The sequence below is a fragment of the Mus pahari genome, chromosome 7, assembly GCF_900095145.1.
Source record: "Mus pahari chromosome 7, PAHARI_EIJ_v1.1, whole genome shotgun sequence".
NCBI lineage: Eukaryota > Metazoa > Chordata > Mammalia > Rodentia > Muridae > Mus > Mus pahari.
Window position 1 is genome coordinate 104,805,043 of NC_034596.1, and position 11,452 is coordinate 104,816,494.

Here is an 11,452-nt window from a genome sequence, read left to right on the forward strand (position 1 = left end):
AAGAAAAGAAAAGAAAAGAAAAGAAAAAAGAAAGAAAAGAAAAAAAAAAGTCAGCCTACGTGGCTAACCCTAACCCTAACCCCACATTAGTGGAGCATGGTGGACACAGAAAAAGAATGTTTTATTGTATACACCAGGTGGCTGGCTGATGCATGAGAAGGCAAGAAGAGAGTGTTGAATTCTCTGAAACTGGAGTTACAGATGCGTGTTAGCCACCATGTGGACTAACACAGGTCCTCTGCTAGAGCAGCTAACGCTCTTAACCGCTGAGCCATCTCTCCAGTCCTCTTGAGTTTAAAGGATTGATTCTCACTGTTTAGCTCTTTGTGGTTTTTGTTTGATTGTTGACGCCTCCCAAGTGCTTGCAAGTGTGTACACCCAAGATGTGGGGTTCATTTTGCATTTATTTCTTTTTGATACGAGGTTTCACACTATAGAGATCAGGCTGGCCTGGTATTTGTCAATCTCTTGCCTCAGCCTAGATTGAAAGATCTTGGTTTGGGTTTGGGTTTTCTGTAGTTTGAGACAGGCCAGGCCTCATATGGCATAAGTTAGCCTCTGGCTTTGAATTTTATTGTTGTTTTGTGACAGGATCTCATTTTACCCAGGCTGACCTCCAGCTCATTTTATAACTAAGGATAACCTTGACTCTTTGGTCTTCTTGCCTCTACTCCCAAACCCCTCAAGACAGGGTTTCTCTGTGTAGCCCTGGCTGTCCTGGAACTCACTCTGTAGACCAGGCCTCTCTGGCCTCAAACTCAGAAATCTGCCTGCCTCTGCCTCCCAAGTGCTGGAATTAAAGGGCTGCGCCACCACTGCCCGGCCTTGCCTCTACTCTCAAGCGCTAGGATCTCTGGTCTAGCATACCTGGCAAGTATGCATTTTTAAAGCATTACTTAAAATGTTTACTGAGTTGAGGACTAATGAATATGATGAGATTAATAACTCCATATGCAGAACTCTTTTTTTTCTTTTGTTTTTCTTTTTCATATGCAGAACTCTTAACTCATACACACTTTTTAAAAAAGATTTATTTATTTATTTATTTATTTTATGTAGAGAGTACACTATAGCTGTCTTCAGACACACCATTACAGATGGTTGTGAACCCCCATGTGGTTGCTGGNAATTGAACTCAGGATCTCTGGAAGAGCAGCCAGTGTTCTTAACCACTGAGCCATCTCTCCAGCCCTCATATACACTTTTAACATTGAAAACAATCAAGAATAATAAATGTAGTTTCTTCAGTATTTCTGTCAGTAAATACTGAGTTTATGGTAAGGTGGATGCTCCATTGAGGCTAGAAACTAAATATGACTTGATTTTTAAAACTGGTAAGAAGTCTAAAGAAACTTGCTCTGTTACAAATTCATGTTTAAAAGAGTTCAGATGATTGACAGTTCTGATGCAATGCATGTAGAAGCCACTAGGAAGCCGAAAGCCAAAAGCTGGATTTGTAGACCAGTATAGTGTACCCTACAAGTTCTACTCCTTAAGGGAGTTGTTATTGTACATGCATGTACATGTACTTGAGTGCCAGAAGAGGGCACCAAATCCCATTACAGATGATTTTGAGTCATGTGATTGCTGGGAATTGAACTCAGGACCTCTGGGAGAACAGCCAGTGCCCTTAACTGCTGAGCAGTCTCTCCAGCCCTGTATGAGAAAGTTTTAAAGTTGGTCCTATACCACTCTTGGGACATAGAAACACAGCTGAATCTTAGGCCATGATAACATATAAACGTAATCCTGGGGCTGAACATAAGGCTCAGGGAGTAAGAGAGTGTATGGCCTTTCAGAGGGCCTGGCTCGCTCCTTGGAGGTTACAGTGATGAGTGGTCTAGTCCCAGTGGATCTGATGCCCTCTGGTCTTGATAGGTATTGTATCACATGGGGCACAGGTATGCATACAGGCAAATCACCTATATACATAAAATAAAAATAAATCTTAAAGAGCTAAAAATTCTGAAGCCATGCAAGTGCTTAAGCATTTAGACTTTGTGGGATTATTAAAGTGCTTGGGAACTTGGATAAACTGAGGAGCACAGAGTTGTAGCCAAGAGAACCATTGGGTCTTAAAAGTGACTGGCAGGATTCCTGAAGGTGACCATGGAGACTACTGTAGCTAAGGGCATGGCACAGAAAATTGGCAAAAAGAGGCTCTGACCACCGAGGCTTGGCATAGTGGCACAGAGTAACTGAAGGTAGAGGAGAACACTGTGCCATGACCCTGCAGCCCTCCATCGTTTCTTCTCAGACATGAAATGGACTAATGGTGTCAAGTTCCTAGTGTGGGGCTGTTGTGCAGGAAGTGCTCAGTAAAGAGAACTGCTGCTTTGTGAAAGAAGAGGGGAGTGTGGCAGACAGGGAGGTTTATGCTTAGATTAGTGACGGGAAAAAGCTGTCGGGGGAAGGTTAGGTTTAAAGCTAAGTGTGCACTTAACTTTACAAGTTTGAAAGTCTCAACTTTCCCTTTTTGCTAGATGTCCTGAAGCTGGGAAGCCGTCTCTGAGAGAGTAATGACCCCTTGAATCGGGGCAGAGGCTGGCTCAGGAAGTGACATCTGCTATTAGTGTCACACACACAGTGGAGAGGAAGTTGGACAGAAATACACAGAGCTAGGTGATTGACTTTTGAGAGGAGACAGCCATGCTGCTTGAACTGGCAGGCTATGGCAGCCTTCTCTTCTGCCTAGGCTAGATTCCAGAGATCTCGAGTACCGTAGTGGAGGCCGTGAGGTATTAGAGAAGTGACGTGTGTGTGTGTGTGTGTGTGTGTGTGTGTGTGTGTGTGTCTGTCACTTGAGGCTCACAGGAATTCTGCTTGGGATAGTAGCACAATGCTGGCATGCCATCAGTGGGAAGGAGCTTTCACTGAAGTGTCCTAGAGTCCAGCTGTGAGTTCCTGAGTTCAATTCCCAGCAACCACATGGTGGCTCACAACCATCTGTAATGGGATCTGATGCCCTCTTATGGCACACAGGTATGCATGCATATAGAGCACGCCTATACATTCAATAAATCTTTTTTTTTTTAAACCCTTTCTCATCCATTTTTCTTGTTAATTTTTTGGGGTAGGGGTGACTGTGGTTTTGAGATGGGGGTGCAAAATGTAGCCCTGGCTATCCTGGAATTGCTCTGTAGACCAGCCTGGCCTGAAATTCAGAGATCGCCTGGTTCTTTCTTCTATCTTCCAGCTGCTAGAATTAAAGGTTTGTATCACCACTGCCTGACTCCAATCGTTAGTTTAAACAAACAAAAGCAAAATTAGACAGGCCAGCCTAGTCCACAGAGAAACCCTGTCTCAAAAAGTCCAAAAAAAAAAACAAAAAAAAAAACAACCAAACAAACAAACAAAAAACTCAAACCAAACCAAAAACTGGACTGGAGCTGGCTCAGAGGCTGAAAGTATGTGCTACTTTTCAGGGGACTTTGATTCCCAGCACCCACACTGGGGCACACAACCTTCTAATTCCAGTTCCAGGGCATCTAATGCCCTCTTCTGGCCTTCTCAGGCATGCATGTGATATATATGAGACATGTATGAGACAAACTCTTACATGAGATATTTTCTAAAAACCGTAACTGTTGTTTGCGTTTTCTTCTCTAGTTGCGGTTGTATTGTTTCACCCATTTTTCCTTGTGCTGCTGTCTTCATTGTTGTGGGATGGCTTACTTACGCTGCTTCCTCAGTCTGGAATGTCCTTGCTCAGCCTCCGGAGCCAGCAGGAGTCTTCTTCCCTCAAGCCTCATGGGTCCCTTAGGTGCTTTTCTGCTGCTGGTCCCCAGACTCCATCCGGCTGCCCTGTCTCCTCACTTGTCCTCCCTGAAGCAAGGCCAGCGCCCTTTTGTTTGACCCAGCATCCACCATGCACTTCAGTGCTGTCTCTGGGCACTTTTCCCTGTTCTGTGCTCCACTCTGAGTCCACAGTTGGGGGGGGCAGAAAGTCTCACTGTGTTTTTGGTTGGTTTGTGTTTTGAGGCAAGATCTCACCGTCTGTGGCCCCGAACTCTGAGATCTTGCTGACCTCTGTCTCAAACGCTGGGAGTAAAGGTGCGTACCTTACCTGTGCCTTACTAGAGGTGAGCTGGGAAGGTAGCCTGCTGTGCTGGGCTTCCAGGACAGCATGTCCCTCTTATGTCCTAACTATGAAATCCACAGTTTCCAGCTTACTCGTAGTCACAATTCTGAAGTCCTCTTTTCTGTTATTTGTTATTTGGGAGTCAAACACAGTAAGTCATATAGTTTCACAGGCCCTTTTGGAAGAAAAGAGGTACTGGGGTCTGTGGGTTTGGGGTGAAGAGGAAGTGAGAATAGACAGACATGCTTAAGAAAGACTGTGTCTCCATTTGTGCTTTTATCTTTCCCTTTTTAGTTATTTACTTTAAAGGTGTCTGTGTAGGTGTGTAAAGGCTCATTAGGCTTGGCAACAAGCACCTGTACCCACTGAGCCATCTCACTAGCTCAATATGATATTCAGACATAGCGGGTATCGCCTGCTGAGTCAACAGAAACAACGCAGCATACTGCGCTTGCATGGGACACTTCTTGAAATATGCTTTTTGCAAAAGAAAGGAAACCTGCCAATCTGCATTCAGTCCCTGGACCCAGGTAGCAGAAGCAGAAGCCAAGCCCTGACTTGTATAACTTGTCTGCTGGCCTCCCAGGCTCCACATGTCTCTTGGGGGTGTACATGTAATAAATGAAAAACAAAAAAGGCACACACTTTATTCCAGGACTCAGGAGGCAGAGACAGGCAGACCTCTGTGAGTCCAAGGCTAACCAGATCTACAGCCAGGGCAACACAGAAAACCTGTCTCAAAAAGAAAAAAAGATTAATGGGGAGGGGTGGAGTTGGAGTCCCACTGAGAAGCCACCTTTAACTCGAGCCAGAAACTGTTGCCTTTTGACCTTGGAATGTATTAGATGTATTTTCTCCCCATCTGCTTACGGTCAGCAGATCTGGGTTCCAAATCCAGCTCTGACATTTGCCAGGTAGGACAATGACTTAAAGGTGATAGCAGAGAAGGAAGCCTATGTGACTGACTCCAGCAGTGCTTCTCAGATCTTGGGGCATCGCGGATCACTTGAGGGGCCTGTCAGACTACAGCTCAGGGGCTACTCCCATCATTTCTAGAGCAGGGGCTGCAGCAGGGCTTGAAAGTGCATTCTGAGTTGCCTGGCAGACCACACTTGAGTAAGCTCTAGGTAGATAACTGAGGAGTGGGCGTTCAGTGCAGTAGATGTGCCCGAGCTTACTGTGGATAGACTTACTGTGTTAGAATTCTTGGAATGCATTTGGAGGTGTGGAATTTAGGGTCAAAGAGGTTTTCCTTCTGAAATTCTGGAGTCATTGCTTCATGTATTTGAAGGAGGAAAAGTTGTAGAAATGACAGTTATGAATGAGTATTTTATAGTTTAACAATATCTAACTGGCTACATGTGTGAAAATGTTTTTGTAAAATATGCAGTGAATGTTAAGTCACAATTCAAGCAGTATTTTAAATACCTTTGTTTAAAAATTGTATTTCCTAATGGGATATAAAGTAGTTTACCTTAGCTTTCTCACCTTAGTGTGCTGTGTACTTATTCCTGTTCTCTTCCCTCCAGGCTGCTGACCTGAGTAAACCCATAGATAAAAGGATATACAAAGGGACGCAGCCCACTTGCCATGACTTCAACCTCCTCACAGCTACAGCAGAGAGCGTCTCTCTCCTAGTGGGCTTTTCCGCAGGCCAAGTCCAGCTTATAGACCCAATCAAGAAAGAGACCAGCAAGCTGTTTAACGAGGAAGTAAGTAGCGCTCCACCTCAGCTGCGGAGGAGCCCCGTGAGAATTTCCGTGCTCTTACTCGGAGGGAGCAGCGGTCTTTTCACAGTTTGAGCTAAACCTATTTTTCATTTGCTCAGCTGTCTTTACCTAGAATTATGCAAGTTTAAATGTGGTGGATTTATTAATGTTGTAAATGTGTTTTTCCTTGGAGTAACTGTTTTGTGTATTTGTACAGAGAATGATCAGCAGTCTACAGCAGGTACTTTAAAACCCTTCTGTATTGGGGTGAGGGAGGTGGCTGGGGGGTGGGGGGTAAAGTGGTACTTTGGATTTTCAGCCCCAACATAGAAAGCCAGGCATGGCCATGTGTATCTTTCATTCCAGTCCTGGGAAGTGGAGACTGAAGGATCCCTGGGATCAGCTAGTCTAGATGAGTCAGGTGAGCTCCAAGTTTCAGTGAGAGACCCTGGTGTTCGTTTATTTAAAGACATAGCAGTAGAAGAAGTGTGTTGATCTCTGGTCTCCACAGACATACGTGTGTACATACACATGCATCACTCGTAGAATGGGACGAGCATACTCATGAGATGTGATTTTGGAGTTTTTGCTGCTGTTTTGTTTTTATGAGACTGGGCTTTGCTGTGCAACCCTGACTGGCCTGGAACTCATTATGAAGACCAAGATGGCCTGGAACTCACAGAGAGCCTTTTGTCATTGCCGCCTGCCCGAGTTCTGGGATTGAAGGCATGCACCACCATATCCAGCTCTTGATATGTATAGTTTAAACAAACAAACAAAAAAAAAAAAATAGAGAATTCCAAACATTGTTCACATCATTGGATAGTTTCATACAGATGGAATGACATGGTGGTGACATGTCCTCAGGCTGCTCAAATTACAGTTTAAGCTTCTGTGTGTGTATTTGGCAGGCATTTAGCTAAGGGGTAGCTTTCATGCTCTTGAAAATATTTCTTATACAGTTACCTGACATGGGTAGACCTAAAAGTGAATCAAGAGACATGGGTTCTGCAGTGTTGTTTGCACTAGGGTCTTGGGCACAGCTTCAGTTCTGTGCAGAGAGGAACTTGAGCTGTCTGACCTATCCGTTAGGAATATATTGGGACTTTTACATAGCAGACAGAAGTTGGCAAATAGATTGTATTTACTCAAGCTGTTACAGTGGCTTTTCAGTTCCAAGTAGTAGTGCGTATTTGGCACTTTTCCTCTTCTGTTTCAGTATGACTTTCCTAGGAAATGGCAGAGATGCAGTACCCTTGCTGAGGTGGACACTCTGGGTTATAGTACATGGGCTTCATGTCAGAAGGATGTGTCCTTTGCCATGCTGTTTAGTTTCAATAGCATGTACATGGAGCAGGGATGTGCTCTCAATTCTAGGTTTTAAGAAGTAATTTTCAGAAGGAGAAGGCTAGCCTCAAACTTGATACACAGCAGCCAGAGCTCTGATTCTCTGTAGTCTTTATGGCAGATGCTGTCTGCATGTCCAGGATCATTTTGGGTCCTTCTGGGTTGATTGGGAATAAACTTGCTCTTTGAATTGACATTAAAAAACTATTTGACCCTATTTTCCCTTTAAAAAAAAAAAGCTTAATCAGAAAAGAATCTGTTTACCCAGATTTTTTTACTGATGTCATCTGATTTGTAAGTAGCTGAGTGATCTGGTTTTTTATTTTTATGGGGACTTGAAGAAGACAGCAATGTAGGCGGCACAGAGTTGCTTTTTTCTCTACACTGTTAACAGAAGCTGGAGTTGGAGTCATTGTGGGACTTTGTGTTTGGGTAGAAGAGCGTGTGATGGAGTGGGAATTGATTGAACCCTGTGCCAAGTTGTTGGTAAACAAGACCCAGAGGCAGTTCTGACTGAGGATGGCACAGAATGCCACTCAGAGAACAAGAAAGGGTTGTGCTATGCTGGGGGAGGGTAGGGAGCTGGAGTCCACATGGCTTTTAAGAATATTCTGGCGACATCAGTGATGGAGATGCAGGACAGAAGGTGACTCCTTCTTCATGATGGAAGCACAAGTTCTTGTCTACTCTTTGATTGCGGTTGAAAACGGCTACTCAGAATGCTATGGCTAGTCAGAATGCTAGGACCACTGTTCATGCTTTAACGCCAGGTTGGCATTTGGAGCTGAAAAGTGAAAAGTGAATTGTTTTCACAAGTCTTAGTGATATGAGTCCATTTCTCAGGCTTGAGGGCTGCCCGAGTTTCTCAGAGTGGCAGGAATGCTGGAAAAAGGTGTCCCCGTGTATGCTCAGCTATACTCCGCATCAGTGTGTGAGATGGGGGTTCTGGGATGGGTATATAGGAGGGGAAAGGTGGTCTTCACTTTACAGATGAAGAAATCTTCAAAGAAATGCTGAGTCCCTTGACCACATCAGGTAGCAGGTTCATAGAACTGGAATCAGAAATTAACTTCAGAAAAACTCTGTGTGGTTCAGCCTGGCCTTCTCAGCAGCTCAGTCAGGATGGTGAGGGGGACTGTAGGCATGTTGTCACCGCCACAGCAGTGAAGGACTGGTGGCATAAGTACTGCATGTGTTCCTTCTTTTGTTTTTTCTCATGGAGATCAGACTGGCCTAGAACTCACTTTGTAGACCAGGCTAGCCTTGAACTTACAGAGCTCTATCTGCTTCTGCTTCCCAAGTGCTGGGATCAAAGATATGTTCCACCATACCCAACACATGTATTATTTAATGTGTCAAATAAAGACTGTTTTAAAACTTATTTATTTTTTGTACATGAGTGTTTTGCCTACATTTATGTGTGTATACCACATTTATCCCTGGTGCTGACGAGGTCAGAAGAGGGTGTCAGATCCCCTGGAACAGAAGTTACAGACAGTTATTACCACCAAATGGGTGGTGGGCATCAAACTGGTCTTTTGCAAGCTTTTGACCACTGAGGCATTTTCCTAGGCATTCCCCCCACCCCCTTATTTGGCTGGTGGCATGGGGTAGCTCATTGTGAGGCTGAGGACTCAGGTAGAAGGATCTCTAATTTGAAGCCAGCCTGGGCTGCACAGATAACCTCTGTCTTGAGAAAAATAGGATGGAGGAAGATAAGAGGTTCCGTGAAGGGGTCTGAGAGGTTCTTCCAGAATATAGTACTGCTCTGGGTCTTGGGGCACTTGTGAGGGCAGGAAGGAGGCAAGGGTACCCCGAAAACTGAAGAAATAGAGCCAGGCATGGTGGTGTGTGCCTGAAATCCCAGTCTGGGCTTCAGAACAAGGCCCTGTCTAAAAAAAACAAACAAATCAGAACAAAAGCAAAACTTCTCTGTCATTGTCATTTACTAGAATATCAAATGACAACAGAGTGAAGTCACCGGGCGGTGTAGGAGCAGTCATCAGAAAGAGGAGTTACAGTCAAATTATTTATGACCTGCTGTGGGATTTGGTCTTAATTGGGGGGGGGGGGGGTTTTTAATAAGGGTTTTTTTTTTTTTTTTGGTTTTTTGAGACAGGGTTTCTCTGTGTAGCCTTGGCTGTTCTGAAACTCACTCTGTAGACCAGGATGGCCTCGAACTCAGAAATCCGCCTGCCTCTGCCTCCTGAGTTCTGGGACTAAAGGCATATGACACCACGCCCAGCCAAATGTGGTTTTTTAAATGTCACTTTTAGAAGGTGGATCATAGTGAAGGAAGAGTCGATGAAGGTACTAGTGAGTGTCCAGGTGAGAGCAGGGGCTTGAACTAGACTTTTGACAGTTCTTTTACTCATTTTGCAGACCTTGACCACCTGCAGCAGCAGATTAAACCTGCCCTTTGTCCTCTCTCTTGGAGGAGAGAGGTATAAATAGCAGTGGCACCCACACATACTGCTGGCTACAGAGGGACCCATTGTGGGATAGGAAGAAGTACAGATTGCTTTAAGCTGGCAGGTGAGAAGTTCTGTCAGAGCAAGTGGTGTGCTTCAAGGTGAGCCTCTCAGGAGGAAGAGGAGAAGACCACAAACATAAGGAGTTAGAGACGGACCATTTCTGCAGTAGGGGTGGCAGGTAAACCATTTGGGATAGAAAACAACACGGAATCAGGGAACCAAGACAACAGCTTCTAGGCAGAGCAGTGTGAGGTGGGGAATGAGCATGCAGGGCCTGGTCCAGGCAGAGTTGCTTAAACAAGCCTGGATCAAAGGGGATGGAAAGACAATCAGATTGTCCAGGTTATTTTTAAAGATCCTTCCCCCCCCCTTTGTGTGGTCAGTGCTTTGTGTGGTCAGTGCCTGAGGAGGCTAGAAGAGGGCATCAAGTTCCCTGAAGATGGAGTTACAGGCAGTTGGGAGCTGATGGGGGCGCTGGGAAGCCACTGAGCTTATTTTCCAGTTTCCAGCTGTTTGGGATGCTTACTGTGGTTCCTTCTTAGAACTGGTTGGAGGGAGGCGTTAGTAAGTTTAAGGTTCCGCCTGTCACTACACTGAGTGAGAGTGGAAAGGGAGAGGATGAGGGTGCATTTTGTACTTGGTTTGTTTAAGAAACCTGCAGATAGGGAGGGTATAGGGGACATTTGGAATAGCATCTGAAATGTAAATGAAGAAGATATCTAATAAAATAAGTTAAAAAAAAAAAAAAAAAGAAACCTGCAGATAATTCAAGTATGGACCTGAAGGGCAGGTTTTCTGTTGGTTGGTAGGTTTGCTGAGTAGGGAAATAGATGGGAAAGTGACTTAGAGAGTCCAGTTGCCACGTTGGATGACTTGAGTTCCATCCCTGGAGCGCATGTTGTAAAAGGAGAACCAGCTTACCCTCTGACACACGCACACACAAAACAAACAAATAGATGCATACATGTAATGAATTTTAAGAAGGGATAAAGACTTGAGAGTAGCCGCATGTGAACACAGCTCTGAGATTCCATGCAAGGGTCTGTGGGGATAGTATTCTAGAAGTAAAAAGGGACCTGAGATGGAGCTGACCGTACTCCAGGACTGTAGCCCTCTCATGCCATTCCTCAGAACACCAACCAACCAGTTAATGCCCCCACACTAACAAATTCAGTAGTACCTAGACACAGATGCATCCCTGCCAACAGATGAGGGTCAGAACAGCCGTTTGCATGCTGTGGTCTGCACTCACCTCTCCTCAGCTGGCAGGTGGGAAGGGCAGGATTGGAGCAGATGTTGTAGAATGAATTTGAAGGAGAAAGGTTTTTTGGTTTTTGTTTTTTTTTAATTTTGTAGGGCAGAGACCCACCATTGGTTAAGCAGAACAGCCTGCTTGTTACAGCCATGTGGTCTCTTTGTATCTTCCTCACCAGCTCCCTTCCCTGCCTACCTGCTACATTCATGGTTGCATGCCTTGGGTCTGATGTCTGGTACTGGGACATAGGACTTTTACATGTGTGAAGAAAATGGAATTGTAAGTTCTTCATATGTACTGCAAATAAAAATAGATAACATTTTTATATCTGAAAACAAGTATAATTTCAAAGGTAATTTTGTTTTTGCCTGTAAATTAGAGCTGTAAGAATTTTAAGTGCTCGTTTATAGAAAAACTGGAAAATAGAAAACAAAAAGCCAGGAAAACACCTATAAATCCTAGTGCTTACTGTTAACCATCATAGTCCCCCTTTCTCTCCCTCCCTCCCTCCCTTTGTCCCTCCCCCTCCCCTTATTTTTTGTTTTGGGGGTGGTGGTGAATGTTTGTTTGTTTGATTTTCTTTTTT

General features: G+C 44.5%; 1 protein-coding gene across 6 annotated transcripts in view; it reads left to right on the forward strand.

Moving 5' to 3' along the window:
* Nucleotides 1-11,452, forward strand: part of Wdr20 (WD repeat domain 20) — a 65,425-nt gene that overhangs the window by 35,368 nt on the left and 18,605 nt on the right. For 4 of the 6 annotated variants that reach the window (XM_021202229.2, XM_021202223.2, XM_029540613.1 and 1 more), the window contains exon 2: nucleotides 5,611-5,793. The exons of the other annotated variants lie outside the window; for them this stretch is intronic. In XM_021202229.2, coding sequence (XP_021057888.1) covers nucleotides 5,611-5,793 — 183 coding nt within the window. The remainder of the gene's footprint in view (nucleotides 1-5,610; nucleotides 5,794-11,452) is intronic. 6 annotated transcript variants of the gene reach the window in all.